The sequence below is a fragment of the Crinia signifera genome, chromosome 2 (assembly GCF_055691185.1).
Source record: "Crinia signifera chromosome 2, ASM5569118v1, whole genome shotgun sequence".
NCBI classification, from domain to species: domain Eukaryota; kingdom Metazoa; phylum Chordata; class Amphibia; order Anura; family Myobatrachidae; genus Crinia; species Crinia signifera.
This window is the reverse complement of record NC_139218.1, coordinates 97,516,241-97,536,259: the sequence shown is the minus strand read 5'-3', so window position 1 is coordinate 97,536,259 and position 20,019 is coordinate 97,516,241. Positions and strand designations below refer to the sequence as shown.

Below are 20,019 nucleotides of genomic sequence, written 5' to 3'. Positions count from 1 at the left end.
GCCACATACTGTATGTCCTTTTCCATTTCCAATCCCCCTCATTACAGTATTTTATCTTTTTTTCATGATACCTACTCTTTTGGTTCTCATTGAAAATCTCTTCTATATATCAATCAATTAGTTTGTTCTCTCTACAGAATTATACTATACATCATCCACATTATACTCTTTACTATCCCACCCCCAAACTTACCCTTACTCTCTTCATCTCCATCTTTATGTTACCTGGCTCTCCACAGGGCTGAGCGAGCCGTTCAGACGAACACGACACCTACAGCCACATCTACTGTCTGTTTCAGACCGTATTCAATGTGGTCTGACCACATGAAATACTGTTAAAATTGCCACACCCAAATTGGCTTCTGACTCAGAGGAGACAGTGAAGGTTTTCAGTGCATATTTTAGCTGCTAAAGGAGGCAGGCGTGAACAATGCAAGAACAGTGAAGGAACCAAAGTGCTATCATCATGAAACCCCTGACAATAAGCAAGAAGTGTAAGGGCCATTACTATATGATGTAAGACATATAATATATGTTGTCAGAGCCGTAACTATGTAACCCCACCCCCCGCCCCTTGATTTGCCACTATCCTCCTCTTTCCGATTCCATGTCCATACTATACCTACAGTGTATCTTGTTAAGTATCACTGCACTGCACCTAACAATGATACTTTTTCCAGCAATTCTCCCAGCGGTCACTTTTCTTATGAATCACAATTTCTGCAGCTCCACCCTACAACTATACGGACTCACGGCTCCAATTTTATATCACAACACCGTTCCATGGCAACTAAATTAAGTGTCTTTTCATTTTTGTAGTATAATTAGGTGCTGTTCGTGAACTGGTACTAATCACTTTAGTATAAATTTTATCCCTGGTCCCTGTTTTTGTCTTGCCCCTTTACATCAGAAGTCAAATTTTAACCTTGTTCTGAGTCACAGACATATCAGAAATATACACATTTAGTAATCCAGCCTACCATACCGATAGCATGCATTGGAATTCACCAGGGTTTCACATTAAACTTAAGGCAGTGGTTTCAGACCAGTCATGGCAAACTAGAGTACCAGATTTTGCTTCCACACTATTTTCTGACCCAGATGTTAAATTCAGAAATGTAAATATTAGATTAAGAATACTGTGCTTGTATGTCATCACTAGGTTCAGTTATGTGGTGGCAGAGAAATCTGTGCTTTCTGTTTGACCACATAGTTTGTGATTGGCAGCCATCAGCCTCGGTTTTGCCTATCACATTAACCATAAATAATTTAATTTCCAACCTATGGCACCCCTGCATGGGCCCTGTGGTACCCAGTTTGAGAAGCACTGGGTAAAAACAATTATGCACCTGAAACAATAATATGGATCAAATAATCAATAATTAAGGGTTGGGATCATTTGGTCTACAGCATTATGGTCGACAGTCATTAGGTCGACACCATTACGTCAACATAGGAAAAGGTCGACATGGTTCTAGGTCGAAAGGTCATTAGTTCGACAGGTCGTTAGTTCGATAGGTCATTAGTTCGACATATTCTGTGTCGACAGTCAAAAGGTCGACATGGGGTTTTTCACTGTTTTTTTACCTGAATGTTAACACAGTAAACATGGACACAGTTGAAGTGCACCGCATCCCCTTGCATCGCTCGCGATGAGTCGGGCACGGTGCCTCGTTACGCTCGGCACACTATTTTATTCTCCCACCACGCCCTAGTGGATGGTAGGGCATGAAATACCGCCTGTCGGCACATGTTGGCTCAAAAAACAGTGAAAACCTCCATGTCGACCTTTTGACTGTCGACCTAGACAATGTCGAATGAATGACCTTTCGACCTAGAACCATGTCAACATTTTCCCATGTCGACCTTTTCCCATGTCCACATAATGGTGTCAACCTAATGACTGTCGACCATAATGCTGTTGACCAAATGACCACATCCCATAATTAAAAAGTCGGTACTCTTTACCTAGAACGGCGCCCATAGCAACCATCGAATGCACTAAAAAACGGGTGCGATGCGATGCCCGCGATTTCCCATAGGGACCAATGTTAAAAGTGAGATTGGACGCGATTTTAGTGTTCAATGCCTCAATGCCCGCGATTTTTACATAGGAAACAATGTTAAATGGGCCACAGAGCCCAAATAGTCACCGTGAAGTCTGAAATGGCCCCCACAATTGTTAACGTCACCCCACGATCAACGTCAACCCGAAGCGTGGCGAGCGCAGCGAGCCCGCGAGGGGCGGCGGTACGCGTCCTCCGACCTTTTCATACCCTCACTATCCACGTCGGCGTGGAGTTGAGAACAGAATAGTGTGGCGAGCGCAGCGAGCCACCGTGCCCGAAGCGTGGCGAGCGCAGCGAGCCCCGCGAGGGGACGCGGATACCTTCACAGTTATACGTGTCCCCTCGCGGGCTTCCCAGGTGTCCATGGCGACGCGGACACCTGTGAAGCCCGCGAAGGGACGCGTTTACCTGTGAAGGTATCCGCGTCCGCTCGCCACGCTTCGGGCTCGGTGGCTCGCTGCGCTCGCCACACTATTCTATTCTCAACTCCACGCCGACATGGATAGTGGGGGTATGAAAAGGTCGGAGGACGCGTACCGCCGCCGCTCGCCACGCTTCGGATTGACGTTGATCGTGGGGTGGCGTTAACAATTGTGGGGGCCATTTCACAGTTCAAGGGCACTATTAGGGCTCTGTGGCCCATTTAACATTGTTTCCTATGGCCAAATCGCGGGCATTGAGGCATTTAAAAGTAAAATCGCGTCCAATCACAGTTTTAACATTGATCCCTATGGGAAAATCGCGGGCATCGCGTCGCACCCGTTTTTTATGTACCCGCGATGCCCGCGATTTTTTACCCCCAACGCCCGCGATTGGAATCGCGGGCGCCGTTCTAGGTAAAGAGTACCAAAAGTCTACTGTCAAGGAGAGTGCACGGCTTTACAGGATGTATGTGGAAGCGTGTGTACACAAATTGTTCATACTGTGGAACTGTGCATGAATTTCCCCACATACTATGCCCAAACGCAGAAACAATACACAGAGGCATTTTGGGAAATCAGAATGAGGGTGGCAGTAAAATGAATGTTTTGTACCAAAAATGATATGTTGCATATCCGCATTATTCCAGATCATAAGAATGTCATGCTTATTGGAATTGTACATTTCTATATTTTATATTTACATAGGCTATCACAACTTTGATGATGCAATGAAATATAGCTATCCCAGGTATAGTTTCACTTACCCTGTCCCGGCGGCTTGTAATCTCAGCCTTAATTTGATACGGGTCATATTTTGTACTTGTAGAGAATCCAGAAAAGGCTGAAGAGAAAGTATATTGTGTCACATTATTACAGCAGAATAAATACTGTACACTTTCTATCACACATGTTCTTCCATGTCCGGGATGTTTGTGTGTTGCCACTTGTCATGTCATGGGAATAAAATCAGGGATTTAATCCCCGTACACACGGACTGACTTTGTGCTGTGCTAAGTCTAGTTTAGCACAGATCGCTCAGCACACATAGCCGGACACACATGCTATGCACCAGCGATGTGTGCCAAACCAGTGTCCTTGATGCACAAACAGGTACATGCTTGATGCACATACCTAGATTGTAACTGCATGTGCTTATGATCTGTGCCAGCAATGGTGACGCGCGGGGGTCCGCACATCGCCATCGATATGGACTGTACACACGGAGCGATCCGTGCTTACATTTCTAAGAGATATAGACTTGGCTTAAAAAACAGCCCTAAATCGCCCCATGTGTATGCCCCCTTAGAAACTTCAATTCAAAGGCACATGAAAACAGAATGAAGAGTATATATTACATATTTTATACATTAAATTAACAATATACACTGTATAAATACATTTTAGAACAAATTAATAAAATAAAAGAAACCCAAGAAAAAACACTTCAGACATTGTATATTCTTCTACTAGCATTACTAAGCTTTGAGCAGCATCTATATAATAGTCACTGTAGAAAAACACATACTGCTTATTCAAAATCAATCACATATCTCAGACCTGAAGGAAATGTTAATGCAGACCTTTTGCTTGTGCACAAAGCAGCCTTATTTATACCCAATTTAAGGGATACAATGCTCAGAGCCATGCTGATAAGTTGGTATCCGAAACCTAGGTCGACCATGGTCAACATACCCATGGTTGCCAGGGTCTAAAGGTCGACACAAGCTTTAGATGGACCATGGGAAGGTCGACACAAGTTTTTAACTCTTTTTTGCCAACATGTGCCGACAGGCGGTGTTTCATGTCCTACCATCCACTAGGGCATGGGTGGAGAACAAAATAGTGTGCCCGAAGCGGGGCAAGCTGTCCATGTCAACTGTGTCGACATTCGGGACAAAAAACGTGAAAAACTCATGTTGACCTGACTGTCGACCTTCCCAAGGTGGAACTTGTATCGACCCTTAGACCCCTTTCGACCATGGGTATGTCGACCATTCATAGGTGTTGACCTACTCACTGTTGACTATTGGGTGTCAACCTAGTGAATGTCGACCTAAACATGGTCGGCCTAGCATACCATAACCGATCATTTTTGGCAAACAGGTAGTGCGCAGGTGTTGCAATAGACATGTAAAGATGTATACAGTATATGGGTGATTTGCCTAATGTGGATGTGCTTTTATATAAATGTGATATTGACCCTTTGAGTGCCAATGTTGCTGTGAGAGATCCTCAAGACAGCTGGTCAAATGTTCTTTTTTTGGGTGCAATATTTAACTAAACTTCAATTAACTGACACTGCTGTATTTGTATTTATTTATACTAAAAGAACAGTCGCTGTGAGTGACGCTGGCATTTTTTGAGGATATTTTAAGGATCTCTCACAGCAAAGTTGGCACTCAAAGGGTTAAAAGAGCAATAATATTTTCTAGGCTCATTTGGCTACTAGTCAATTCTAAAGTGGTTAAATACAATGACTAGAATATGCTAATGACATACAGAACATTCTAGTGATCAATATAATATACACAGCTCTGTAGTGACTTGTGTCATTGATTGGACTACACAGCGTCAGGTGACAACCAGTGCAATCACATTCACCTGTAATGAGCAAAGACACTACGAGACACGCTATTAGCTGCGAAGGCAGAGCCGCCACTTTACAGCTCACAGCAGCTGCCATAAACCGACCCAAAAAACGCTGTCACCATCCAGTGCCACGTCATTGCCCTCCAGTGTCACTCAGACTGCGATATCACTCCGGCATGCAACCACAGTTCGCACATGTGCAATGTGGCGGGCGCCCATGCGCAGTTGAATAAAAAAAATTTAGATTACCGATTTTCGCACAGTAGCAGGGCATACTGAATTAGCCCAAATATACTGTACAACAGAAAACATCCTAATCACTTCCATACAATGCAGAGATCATATAATGCATATTACAAAGGAACATCATAATAACCAATATGCAGCGAACATTTGAGAACTTTATGATACAGAGAGTATTTCACTACTAGTTAAACACCAGAATATTAGTGGCTTCAATTTTATGTCAACCCTGCCCTCAGTGCTGACATCACAAATGGTGGGGCCCAGGACAGACAAAAAATGGGAAGGGCCCCCATAGGGGAAAGATGGGCACATAGCGGTGAGGTCAGGCAAGGGACAGGGTAAGTGGGTGAGGTCTAGTAAGGGATAGGGTGCATGTCTTAGGGGCATATTTTGTAGGTGGCACACACCCCCATACATCTTGCATCATTACACCACCTACAATATCCACCACCCCATTACAACAATTTTCCATTATTCCTCCCCAAAGGCAGCTTACCTTTTACCTAATTCCCCTAATACAACTTCCAGTGGGGCCAGGGATGGTCGCATGCACGTGGAGCTCCGGTCTCCCATCCACGGAGCTCCACCATCCCCGGCCTCCGGAGCAGTGGGCGGCATGCAGCGGGCAGCGTGGCGGCGGCGGTGAGGAGAGAGAAGAGGCAGCGCTGCTCACCCCCGGCAGCAAGCGCCGCAAACCGCTGGAACAGCAGCGGGACGGTCAGGACCATCGGCCTGCGGGCGGGCGGCCCCCCTTCTGGGGTTGGAGAGGAAACCAAACTGGGAGCTCCCATCCCCTGGCCTCCCAGCCCCACTGTGGGATCGTGAGCTGAGATGGCCACCAGGAGTGAAGAGGAGAGAGAGGGCCGGGACCCCCCCCCGGCAGCGGCGGTCCGGCCTAGCGGAGGCCCCACACAGAGGTCTGCAGGCATCTATCCCGAGACCCCGACATCCAGGCTCCCGGCGACCATCGGTGGTAGAGGTGAGGGGAAGCTACGGGAGGGCACAGGAGACATTGTGGCATGGATCTCAGTCCAGGGAGAGCCCAACTCCAGCCCCAGGCCTCACTGACTCTGCCCAGGCCTCACTGACTCTCCCCCCCCCCCCCCCCACCACCACCCAGGCTACCAACGGCTCTCCCTACAGGAAGATGCAAGATGGCGCCGCAATGGCTGCCCAGGAACTGTGCACTCAGCTATATGTATCCAGTGTCCCCTATGTGATAACTGTACTGTCACTTTTTCAACTGTGCTGTCTTTGCTCACACTGTTACTGTGCTCATACTGTTAGCCACCTGGCTGCTGCAATGACCAGTTGCGTCGCTGAATGGCTGCATAGGCGCTGTGCAGCTCGGCGAGTATGTGTCCCCGTGTGAAAACTGTACTGTCCCTGCTTATATTGTAACCCACCTGGCTGCTGCAACGACCAGTGGCGCCGCTGATGGCTGCCTAGGCTGGTATTTGTCCCCATGTGATAACTGTACTGTCTCTGCTTATATTGTTACCCACCTGGTTGCTGCAACGACCAATGACACAGCTGAATGGCTGCCTAGGCGCTGTGCAGCTCGGCGAGTATGTGTCCCCGTGTGAAAACTGTACTGTCCCTGCTTATATTGTAACCCACCTGGCTGCTGCAACGACCAGTGGCGCCGCTGATGGCTGCCTAGGCTCACGCAGCTCGGTGGGCATGTTCCACCCCGCATGTAATGTCCCAATGTAACGTATGTAAAGTCACCCCCTCCATCCCTGCTTGATGCTGCACTGAAATCCACAAACACACATGGCCAATACAGTTGATTCTACTCTAATCTATTTTAAATTAGCAGCTTGTCCAGTGCCGTCAAAGCAGCCTGTTATGGCGGGGAGCAAGGAGCAGTCTCCCTCCCAGACAACTGCTGCAGCCCACCAGACATGTAACCCAACGCCAGAGCTTCTTGTCCACGAAGCTTGGTATGGCAGGGAGAAAGAAGCATCTTCCTGCAGCCCATCATGTACACATAGGCTGGCGCTGAAAGGTGACAGTAGCAGCCTCATGCCAGACAAGAGTGGGCCGGGTGGGTAGGTGCCTGGCTGCTGTGTCCTCCCGCTTGTGGCTTTGGCAGCCTGGTACTAACTGCTGCCGCCCGGGCCCTATTCCTGTCCAGGCCCGGGACTCAGGTACCCCTAGAACCCCCTAATAGCGGCCCTGCCTGTCCTGAAGGGAACTACAACAGCCTCAAATGTCTGTTGATTATTCGCTGGTCGCTCACACACAGCAGTGTGGGTGGGGGGGTGAGTTTTTCAGCATGTTGTGGTCACGCCCATATTCGCCCCGTGATGCGGTTGCGGGGGGCAGGCAGCTGATGTCAGTGGATGTCCGCTGCCCGCCGGTTTCCCATACAGGGACCCGCAGATCAAGACACCAGAGAGGTCTATTAGATCTGCAAGCGCTTGCAAAATAATTTGATGGACCATCAAATGATTTTGCCCCTGCACGCACGGCTGCAAATGGATGTTACATCCATTCGCATGTGTGTGGGGAAATCGGCATGCGAGGGGGTGATTAGATGACCTGCAAAGCTGCAAATTTCAGGAGTGGTCTCTATGAGGAGGATGCAAAGAGTTACCAGCTAGTAAAGTCAATGCTCACAAGAAAACATGATTTGTATAGCCTAACAGAAAGGTTACTTGGAGCTTCTGCATATGATCTACTGTAGGATGTTGCAGGTTTTGAACTTTTTACAATGTGACATTGAACATGGCTTTAACTGAGTAGTGATTAGTGGACTGACTTTACAAAATACTATCGCTTGCCAACTACACGTATCATAACTAGCATGTCTATCATGAATTAAGGTTGCACATAGGAGAGCCAATCCCTGGGCATTTTTGAAATCCCAGAATTCCCCAGGTGGAGGAGGGACACACAGGAGATCGTCTACACCTTTTGTCATCTGGTAGTTCTTTGCCCTGGTCTGGAAACAGGGGAAGGGAGTATAGGTCTTGTCCATCTCTGAGTGTGAACAAATTATTTAACTTTTTTTTACTCTGTTTGTTATTTACCTGTTTTTATGGAATTAAAATCCTTTAGTGACTGATGACCTGAAGAATCAAGAGATCTCTTCTTTCTGTTGGATACTGGTGGATTCGCCCAAAGATTCCTTTCCGTGAATATAGGGCCTCTAAGTGAGGTGAGTGTTGGTCCACTTGAGCTGTGGTTTTTATATTGATCCGATGGTGATGCGATTACATGAATGTGGATGATATGGACGTACCCTAAAGAAACCCTGGTACTTGTGGATTATCACGGCTCCCACGATGGCCATCGTATGCGAAAAAAATCGCATCGCATGCGATCGCATGCGATTTTTCACTGAAAAGCATCCAAATGCATTGAAATTAGTATGAAACATGTTCAATGGCCCCCAAATTGCATTTTTGAGGCTGTACCACCCCCACTATCAACGCGAACCCGAAGCGTGGCGAGCGCAGCGAGCCTGCGAGGGGCGGCGGTACGCGTCCTACGACCTTTTCATACCCCCACTATCCACGTCGGCGTGGAGTTAAGAATAGAAAGTGTGGCGAGCGCAGCGAGCCACCGAGCCCGAAGCGTGGCAAGCGCAGCGAGCCCCGCAAGGGGACGCGGATACCTTCACAGGTATCCGCGTCCCCTCACGGGCTTCACAGGTGTCCGCGTCCCCTCGCCACGCTTCGGGCTCGGTGGCTCGCTGCGCTCGCCACACTTTCTATTCTCAACTCCACGCCGACGTGGATAGTGGGGGTATGAAAAGGTCATAGGACGCGTACCGCCGCCGCTCGCCACGCTTCGGGATCGCGTTGATAGTGGGGGTGGTACAGCCTCAAAAATGCCATTTGGGGGCCATTGAACATGTTTCATACTTTTCAGTGAAAAATCGCATGCGATCGCATGAGATCAAATTGCATGCAATGCAATTGCATGCGATTTTGCAAAAAAAACTACAAAAATCGCATCGCATGCCATCGCATGCCACTATATATGGCATGCGATGGCATGCGATGGGAGCCGTGATAATCCACAAGTACCGAAACCCTTATATGAACATAGGCCCTATATAGGAGGTGAGTACAGATTCCTTTGATAGGACATCCAGTGTGGAAAGATTGACCAGAGGAGAGGAGTGAAAATAGGCACCTGCTGCAAGGTCAGTTAAAATTTAAAGGGATGTCTACGGAAATAAACAACAGAAGATTTAGAAAATCTACAGCTATAGGAAAATCGTCAGTGTTTATGTAAGATCAGGATGGCACTGCAGTGTGGTTCCATTTTTGTGTATCGCTATATAGTGAGCAAATTATGCTGCTTTCCCACTGCCTACCCGGGTAAAGACCCGTTTTTTTTAAACGGGTCTTTACCCGGGTAAGAGCCACAAAGACCCTTTCCCACTGCAGCTTTTAAACGTTTAAAAGCCGTTTTTGTCCCATTCACACTTACCCGGGTAAAGAAAAACCAACACGTTTAAATACGAAAGTAAAACCTTGCCTGTCATTAAAAATTGACCCACAGTCACACACTGATGACGTTTTTAGAGTAGAAAAGGAGGGGGTGGGGAGTGGTGAGCTCAGTGCTACAATGGCAGACCAAGCACATGTCTCTGCTGAGGTTGTTTCTGCAGATATGCTGCTGGATTCACCATGTGATCTGCTGTTAAAAGCTGTTATGGTCTGCTGCTTGCTTCGCAGAAGATGGAGCACATTAAGGAGAAGGAGAATCCTGCATCATTTTTCTGTGACTCTCTGGAGAATGCAGAACTATTTGCATGACACACACCTTTCCAGACTGGAATACCAGAACAGGAGGAGGAGTTATATTGCTGCTATGATGAACAGCATTACCGGACTGAATGTTGCTAGCGAACGAAGTTTATGGACCCGTGCACGTCCGAGTGGTGAAGTGTTTATGTGCAGTGTAATGAACTTTGAGGAAGTGCAATGGAAAGCTCATTTTCGAATGTCTCGTGCGACATTCCATCATCTTTTGGGACTTTTGTCGCCAGCACTCAGTAGAGCAACCACCAATTTTCGCAACCCGATAGAGCCAAGCAGGAGGCTTGCGATCGCTCTGTGGTGGTACGCCACTCCAGGGGAATATCGTTCAATATCGTGCCTGTTTGGAGTGGGTATTTCTACTGTGTGCAAGATAGTTCATCAAGTCACAGGAGCTTTGCTGGACATTCTTTATTCCCAATATATTCGGCTACCACAAGGCACCCGGTTAGATGAGACCATTCTTGGTTTCATTGCGCGTGGCTACCCGCAATGTGCAGGAGCAATAGACGGAACGCACATCCCAATAATTTCTCCACGAGACAATCCTGCGGATTACCATAACCGCAAGGGCTGGCATTCGATAATCCTGCAAGCTGTTGTCGACCACAAATATTGGTAAGTATATTTGTTAAGGTACTGTACTTTAAAAACAGGTGTCTATATGCAGTAGGTTCCCCAATTTTGTTGGACATTTTGTGTTTTTGCCATGTTTTTTACAACTAATGTCGACACAGTCAACATGGACATTGGGAAACATTGTACCTCAGGCCCTTGCAATGATTACTACGCTCGCCATGCATGGGGCACGTTGTCTTGCTACCCTATGCACATGTTTTTATCTCCCTCCTCGCCCTACTGCAAGAAATAAAGCCTGTCAGCACGTCGCTTGTAAAAATATTAACCAAACCCATATAGCCATAATGCAATCTTCACATTACCCATGATGACCTATAGCCATGTTGACCTAAATATATGTCGTTGTAAGTGCATGGTGTCCAATTAATGTTGACCATCTTAACGCCAGGCACTGGACTCTTTACCTTTAACAGATTTATATAAAAAATTTATGTTTATATTCTAGCTTCACAGATGTATTTATCGGATGGCCCGGACGTTCCCATGATGCCCGGGTGCTGGCAAATTCCGATGTGTTTCGTGTTGCGGAGGAGATGCAAGCGGGATGGCTTTTTCCCAGAGATGTATGTATAAACTGTGAAAATGCTTATGACAAATATTATAAGGCAAAACCTGCGTTACTTTATAATACAAATTGCTGTGAATATATCTTCCCTGGTAATGTATGATTCCCAGCACCTGTGGGGAGCTAGGTAATTGATAATAAATGTGTCACCACAGGTGATGGCAATCATACATTACAAGGGTAGCCCAGGAACAGATCGGTTTCACGTGTCTATTGCAACAAAACAGTTCTGGAAAATATGCTCCAAATGTTCACATGTGCCTGCCCCTCATGAATGAGATAATGCGGTTCATATTCCAAATAATCCTAACCCTTTTTTTGTATTGTGTTTTAGAAGTCTAAAATTGTGGAAGGTGTTGAAATTCCAGTTCACATCATTGGAGACGCAGCTTACCCCTTGAGAAGATGGCTCATGAAGGGGTTTACGCAACATGCTACACTGACGCCCAACCAAATCCAGTATTCTCACAGCCTGAGCTCTGCACGAATGGTAGTAGAGAATGCTTTTGGACGTCTCAAAGGACGATGGCGCTGTCTCTTGAAGCGTAATGATGTGGATTTAGAAAATATGCCTAAAATAGTGGCCGCATGTTGTATCCTACATAATCTATGTGAACTGCATCAGGAAGAATTCCTTCCGGAGTGGGTTGTTCAGGAGTCTACAATTTACCCTGCCCCAGATACGGACAGCTACATGGGTGATGGATCTTCTAATGCAGAGCAGATAAGGTCCACCATAGTGGATAACCTTCAGTCTTTGCTACGTTAAATTTTTTTGTTATTGTTATCTATTGTTCTTGTTCACAGTTTAAAGAAGTTTCAGGTCTACCATATTGGATAACCTTCAGTGTTTGCTACGTTAAATTTTTTGGTTATTGTTATCTATTGTTCTTGTTTACAGTTTCAAGAAGATTCAAGCCTACTGTATCTGTAATCCAAAATAAAGAAGTTCATTTGAAATAACACACGCAAACATTTTTAACACCGGAAGGTGTATCCTTCAACTTTTTATAAGGGGACAAAACATGTCCTGTAAAACTTTAGTAAAAACGATAAAAGTACAACTTTAGCAATATTTTAAAATACCAACGGTTTCATTGCTCAAATGGGATAATTTTTAGTTTAAAACTGTATATGTTTGGTCATCGCGCGTGTTGTCCCCTACAGACGGTGGGTCAGCATGTGGAGGACGCATACCTTCAGGGTTAGTGTGGTTTTGGGGAAGGTCAGTAGGTGGAGGATGGGAGTAATCCCGTGAAGGAGGTGGAGGGTTGGGATGAGGAGCATGCCATTGACCATGTTGAGGTTGGAAGTGTGTGGGTTGTGGAGGGTCATAGGCAGAGGAATGACCGTATTGCGGATAAGGAGGAGGTGGCATTGGGTAATTATGCTGCTGTGGCATAAATCTCTGAAATAGAGACACTAGGAAGGCCTGATTTTGAGCTTGCTGGTTACTGTTAAATGCCTGCATTTCTTTAACAATTTCCATTTGGTTCCGGTGCATTTCATGCAGAAAAGTGAGGTTGTCTTCAGTCAATTGCGCAAGGAATGCATTGTTCATTTCCTGTTGTGCATGCAGATATCGGTCAAGGCGTGCCTCCTCCCGGGCGGTCATTGCAGCATCCATTGCCTGTAAGCGCTCACCGAGCACAGCAGTCATTGTTCGAGCAGTTTGCTCAGTACGGTTCGGCCTTCGTCTCCTTGTGGGGACATTGTAAACTGTCGGCATATAACAAAATACATTACTTTAGATTTTATGTAAAACTTTTGTATGTTAGCAAAATTGATTATGGCCTACACCTACATAAATAATCACTATCCTGGGAGACCCTCAGTAAAGGCATGCCCCGCAAACCCACCATCAATTTAAACAGTGGATTGTTGACCTGTTGGCATACCCATGTCGACCATTACAGCCTGTCAACCTAGTGCAGTGTACCTTTTGGACTGTGCATCTTTTACTTTTATAAAGTTACACACCTTTGTATTGTGTAGTTCATTTTGGCAACAACATCAAAATCGACATACACAAGGTAGACACCACGGGGTCCACAGGATGAACGCTTGACATAGGTCAAGGTCCACATGGTACATGGTCGACCGGTCATTTGTGCGACGTGCATGCCGCCCTAATGCTTGTGTTGGCAGAATGACCTGCCGACATTGTCCCACGTCGACCGTGATCCATAACATTTTTACTGTCGACATTTTTGGCTTCTAAAAAATAACCACAGCCTTGGGATAATGGGAATGTACTTACTATTGCCACGTAGTGGAGTGGGCTCTACAATTGATGGCTCCTGGGTGGCTCCTGCCTGATTAGCTTCTACGTCCTGGGTTGGAGTTTCAGGGATGTCTTCGGTGTCAGCAGCTTGTTGCACGTCATCATTACAGCAGGGTGTGGATGATGTCGACTGGGCTGGTTCCACAGGTGGCGGTAATGTTTCTGGGGAAACCGACGCTGCACCTTCATGCACCGGTACCTGGCGAGATTCACATGCTGCAATGCTAGATGACAATGCACGTGGAGTGGCAAGTGCTGAATGGCCAAACACACTCATGCACTGTTCAAAGTACTGCCACTCCTTACGGGCAGTGCCGCTACGGTTTCGGTTGTGGTCCAGGATTGAATGGAATTGTCGCTTCAATGCTTTAAGCTTATTAATTATTTGGGTGCAGGTTTTGTTAAAGCCTGATGCTGCCATCATAGAGCATATATTTTTATATATGGCAGCATCTTTCACTGTGCCAGTCATCTGCTGCATAATTTCATCCTCCCCCCTAATTCTGAGGAGTTCCCTTATCTCCACCTCTGTCCAACTTGGCATTCTAGCGCTGGATACAGCAGAGCACAGCACAAAAATCACAAAACGTGTTGCTCTTCCTTGTGCTGTCTGCACGTGATTACTTCCTGTAGTGGTGACTGTAAAAACGTCACATGCACCAATCATGTTTTTAACCTTTATTATGATTTCAAAATACCGTGTAAAACCCTTTCCCATCGCCAAAAAAACGGCTCTTACACGTTAAAAACACTGCTTTTTACACGGGTAACAAAAAACGGTATTTGTTACCCGTGTAAAGCAACCTGGAGCTTTCCCACTGCAGCTCTACCCGTTTAAACAGGCTAAAAAAACGGCATTTACACGTGTAAAGCCTGCAGTGGGAAAGGGGTATTAGAATCACCCCCTAAACTTGGCATACAGAGGGTGACCCGGGTTTAACCCTTCTTATAACCCGTGTTGAAATGCCAGGTTGGTTTACCTGGGTTATTCGGTGTGGTGTGAAAAGGGGTATAAGTGTGTATGTGTTTGAATTGTAAAACATGAAATATAACATGCATTTTTTTACCGTGTTTCTAAGACACTCCTATTTTGTCTTTATTTGCAGACTATGGATATCCTCCGATAACAAAATCAGTGGCAAACGATTCTTATAACAGTTTGATATAATAAGTCACTCTAGGTAGGAAGGTGTTGTTTAATAGTTGATCTAATGTCAATGTATATTTAATTACTGCAACTAACTGCAAATTTATAATTCTATTTCAACTATTTAATAATGGCTACTTTTATGAGAGAGGGCATGAGGAATGCTGGGAGGAATATGGACAAATTCATAGTGCAACATTTAGACGTGCCAAGAAAATGGCCCTGACATGTCGGAATTTTTTTAACCACCTCCCATTAACACTCCCAAACGCTGGCTACCTGTCAGTCACTTTGTGAAAAAATTTCCGAGACAGCTTTCCCAAGACCATTGTAGCACACGTGCATTTCAACAATGACATATGCACATTGCCAAACAATAGCACAATATTAATATCAACATTTATTTCTATGATACCACATGGGTTCCATAGTACCTACAATACATATTGCGTTTACACTGACATAGCATCCTCATTTTACTTAAGCCCTATGTTTTGATGGAAGGGCTATGTTTGTTTGTTTGTTTTTTGTTTGTTTTTGGGGGGGGACTTTTAAAGCCTTAACAGCCTGGCTATGTTTATAGTATATCCAAAGGATGGCAGTGGCTTAGCTCAGCCTGAGCTAGTAAAGCTCTGGGACGCGGGGATATAATTCATGTGACTCTTATTATGAGTGATGAGAGGCACTGCCACCGACATGAATCGTGTAGGTAGCGCAGCTCGCCACTGGCCTCTGTCCGCTCGGCCGTGCACAGACAGCTGTCGCCCGTAATAGATGCCGCCCCTAGGCCAGTGTCTCACGGCATAGTGAAAAATCCGGCCCTGTTTCATGCACCAAAAGTGTTCATTCATATAAACACAAGGCAACTGTAATGTGTATCTGTGGGTGGTTGTGAATCACAGAGAAAAATCCCCACAAAGGCAACAAATGAAGCCAAACAACATATTTCTGATATTTATTAAGTGATGAATCTTTCCTTGTGCGTAAACCGAATGATATCAAGAAGCCAACACGAGATGTGATTTGCTTGAAAACAAAGCTTTTCTTAACCACAAATAAAGTAATAACCTTTTTAGCTATGTATGCGTATTACCAAATCATGCAGAGCAGTGTGGCCAAACATGTGGGATGCAGCAGTTTATATAAAGAATGGCTTTGTCTTGTGTTTGGCCTACACACATTGGCCAGTGTTAGATGGCATTCTTATCTATAGTCAAAAACAGCAACTAAAATCTGCTTACAACATCATAAAAATTCAAAGCCTACTACACACTAAGGCGGGCATGTCCAAACAATGGCCCTCAAGCTGTTGTGAAACTACAAGTCCCATCATGCCTTGCCACAGTTTGGCAAAAGGGGCATACTGTAACTATAGAGTTAAAAACAAAAGAACTCTATCGTTACAGTTGTGTGTACATTTACAGAGATCTCCAAACTTTCCCTCAAGATGTCTCCAGCATGCTGAACTGCAGGGAACATTTCTCAGAACCATTGTTGTTTGGTTTTCTTCGATGGACAGCGGCACATTCACCAGACCCATTTGCAAAATCACAATGCTTCTTTATGTGTACATGTGCTGTGTCCGATGAGCATACATGTTAAGATGCACACATTTGAATCAGATTATTAAAACATTCTAAAAACATAACCTAGAATATGATTAGTAACCACAAGGGGAAGCGATTAGATGCAAGTGATTTGATGCAAGGGTGTCACCCTGCTAGGAGATGACATCAAATTACTATGCGCAACATCCCTTCTTCAATAGAACTCGCGTTTTAGTAATATTACCTCTGGAAGTCTTGTTGATGGAGACAATGTAAGATTATCTTAACCCTTTGAATGCCAATATCTCTGAGAGATGTGCAAAATATCTGCTAAAAAAATGCCAGCCTCACTCACATTTGTCATATAAATTCAAATTAAAAATGTGTAAAAAAAAAACATTATATTTCCTATATAAGGTAAACATTACAGGTTTTATGAATAAAAATGTTTGCTTGGCAATTTTTTGTGTGTTTTTTTTTTTTTTTTACAAATTCACTTGGCACTGAAAGCGTTAATAATTTTGCTCAGGACTACTGAAAAAGAAAGGAAGGGGCAACAGTTAAGTTGCAGGGATAAGAAAAGAGCTTAAAAGAGGTGCTAATAGCACCATTAACAGAATGAAAAGGCTGCTGGTAGCACCAAAACAGTTATTCAACCATTAACTAGTTGAGGAGGAAAGGGATCTAGCATCACTATTTCAGGTGACTTTAAGCCAGGTATCAATGTAACAAAACAACAAGGAAGGCAAGTCAGATAATTGGTTGATAGGGAGAGGAATCAGCAACAGAAAGAAGTAATAATGCCACTGTATAGGTCATCAGTAAGACCTTATCTAGAATACCGTGTCCAGTTCTTATCTCCAGAAGGATATAAATACATAATAGATGGTACAAAGATGGGCAACTAAAATGGTACAGTACATGGCCTACATCACAAAACTTACCAAGAAAGACTAAAAAATCTCAATATGTATATTTTAAAGCAGAGATGAGAAAGGGGGGAAATGATAGAAACTTTTAAATATATCAAGGGTTTTTACAATGTCCAGGAGGGAATCATCATGTTCACCTGACGGGAAGTACTAGAACATGAAGAAATGTACTTCAACTGCACTAGAGGAAATCTGAGGAAAAATTACTTTATAGAAAGGGTAATGAACAAGAGGAATAGCCTCCCATCAGCAGGGCCGTAACTAGGGGGGGGGGGGGGGCTAGGGGGTCACACGCACCGGGCGCTGGAGGGGGGGGGAAGGGGGGGCGCAATACTGTCACTGTCCCCGGGGACAGTTTTTTAAACTGAAGGGGTCCCCAAGGACGCGCTGTGCTGCACCTGAACCAATCACTGCAGCGGCCGCCGGGGACCCAATCATTGCTCAGTGGCTGCCCGGCAGCCAATCACTGCAGGTTTTCCTAGTTGCTGCCGCTGCACACCCTGAGCGGGTTGAGTCACAGTCACACACAGACTCGTGCGTGTGTCCTTTGGCCGCCCGCCCCCCACAATGTAAGTCTTTGCCACTGCTGAGCGCGGGGGGACGGGACGCGATGCGGCTATGAAAGCTGACAGCCGCTCTCAGAAGAAGATGTGAGCGGGCTGTCAGCGCAGCGGGGGACTGGAAGAGGCTAGAAGAGCAGCTTGTCAGCTCTTCCAGCCACATCCAGTCTCCCGCCGCACTGACAGCCGGCTAGCAACATGCCAGCTTCTCCAACCCCTGGGCAACGAGCACAAAATGCTTCCCTTCCCCCAGCAATGGCGATAAAATGCCCCCGCCCCTTGTGACGATCCCCATGCACCAATCAGCATGTAACCCCTGCATCAAGCATGTAAACCCTGGCATCAAGCATGTAAACCCTGGCATCAAGCATATAACCCCTGGCATCAAGCATGTAACCCCTGGCATCAAGCATGTAACCCCTGCAAGGAGCATATAACCCCTGGCATCAAGCATGTAAGTAAGCAGCACTTAGGTGCTATACTATATACTGGGCATTACGGTGTGTGTTATAATGTGTACTGGGCATAACGGTGTGTGCTATAATGTGTACTGGGCATTACGGTGTGTGCTATAATGTGTACTGGGCATTACGGTGTGTGCTATAATGTGTACTGGGCATTACGGTGTGTGTTACAATGTGTACTGGGCATAACGGTGTGTGCTATAATGTGTACTGGGCATTATGGTGTGTGCTATAATGTGTACTGGGCATTACGGTTTGTGGTGTAATGTGCTCTGGGCATTACGTTTTTTTGTGGTGTTATGTGCTCTGGGCATTACGGTGTGTTCTATAATGTGTACTGGGCCTTCGGCGCGCACTGTCCCTGTTTAATGTCACCCTTCTGCTGTCTGAAAGCACATAAATGGCTTCTGATTAATGTTTTTCTTTCTGTGCAAAACCAAATGCCAAATGTGTGCCTGCTTCTGAACAAAAAAAAAAAATTATATATATATATATATATATATATATATATATATATATATATATATATATATATATATATATAGCACTGTATGCCAGGCACTGCCTCTGTAAAAGTTGCTGTGTGGGTATCTTATAGAAGATTGTAGTGTGCAGCACTCCAGCCAAAGTCTTCAGAGTATCAAAATAGCTTTATTAGAAACAACGTTTTAATATCCAATCGATATTGTCATGATGACAATATTGATTGGATATTGAAACGTTGTTGTTACTAATAAAGCTATTTTGATACTCTGAAGACTTTGGCTGGAGTGCTGCACACTACAATCATATATATATATATATATATATATATATATATATAAACACACACATATATAAACACATGTATGGGATAGACCTAATGATATCCTTACAAAGAAATAAGAATCAAATAGATGCTGCCTTGTACTTTTCAATTAGGATTGGCATTTTATTTACAACCCATGGAACAATTTCCTGCAAGACCAATTGGCAACATACCCTGTTTCCCTGATAATAAGACCTACCCCAATAATAAGCCCTACCCTTATTTCTGGACAACTGTCCAAAATAAGCCCTACCCCGAAAATAAGCCCTAGCTTAATCCCCATTTTGCCCAGTCCCTGTGCTAAACTCCCAGCTCCGCTAAACCCCCCCACCCACCCGCATGAAATGGATGCTGCTGCTACGGTAGCAGCCCTGGTGCCGCTGAAGCCTCTGCTGGCATCAGCGGTCCCAGGGATGAATTGTGCATGTGACGTCACTTCGCACCTTAAGGACTGAGTGGCGTCTGTTCACAGACGGGAGCGAAGTGACAGACCGGCGGCGGAGGAAAGGCTGAGTGGCTGAAAAATGCAGAAGGAAAGGAAAGCGGCAGTTGTGCTTAAAGTATAAGGTGATTGAGGGGCATGATGTAGCTAAAAGAAGGACTGAGGAGCTAAAATAAGCCCTACCCCAAAAATAAGCCCTTTGGTGTTTTTGGACTGAAAAAAAAAAGAAGACAGTGTCTTATTATCGGGGAAACACGGTAGTAGCCCACTGCTGATTGTAGGCAGAGACCAATGAGCCACAATACTGCATTACTGTACAATTGTATTTTCTGCTTTAATTTATATTGCATTCTGTTTTACTGGACTCAAATTACATTGATATTTGTGTGTATTATCTGTGTAATACAATTCCTTACCACAATAGTATCAGTGATAAATCCATCCACTACACCCCACAAATGAACATACACTTGGGTTCGGATAGGGATTTCATATATTTGATACTGCAACATGGGCAACCTTAA

At 45.1% G+C, this 20,019-nt stretch overlaps 2 protein-coding genes across 4 annotated transcripts in view; both read right to left on the bottom strand.

The window, feature by feature from the left end:
* The window catches only part of WWC3 (WWC family member 3), a 170,751-nt gene that overhangs the window by 65,905 nt on the left and 84,827 nt on the right, over positions 1-20,019 (bottom strand). For all 3 annotated transcript variants that reach the window (XM_083172587.1, XM_083172586.1, XM_083172588.1), the window contains exon 4: positions 3,256-3,332. In XM_083172587.1, the coding sequence (XP_083028713.1) occupies positions 3,256-3,332 (77 nt within the window). The remainder of the gene's footprint in view (positions 1-3,255; positions 3,333-20,019) is intronic.
* LOC146058797 (uncharacterized) lies at positions 12,319-14,259 on the bottom strand. The gene is made up of 2 exons (XM_083171021.1): positions 13,572-14,259; positions 12,319-13,030 (listed from the first exon to the last, which is right to left on the bottom strand). Exons 1-2 carry the CDS (start codon positions 14,137-14,139, stop codon positions 12,429-12,431), a joined length of 1,170 nt encoding a protein of 389 aa, XP_083027147.1. The 5' UTR covers positions 14,140-14,259; the 3' UTR covers positions 12,319-12,428.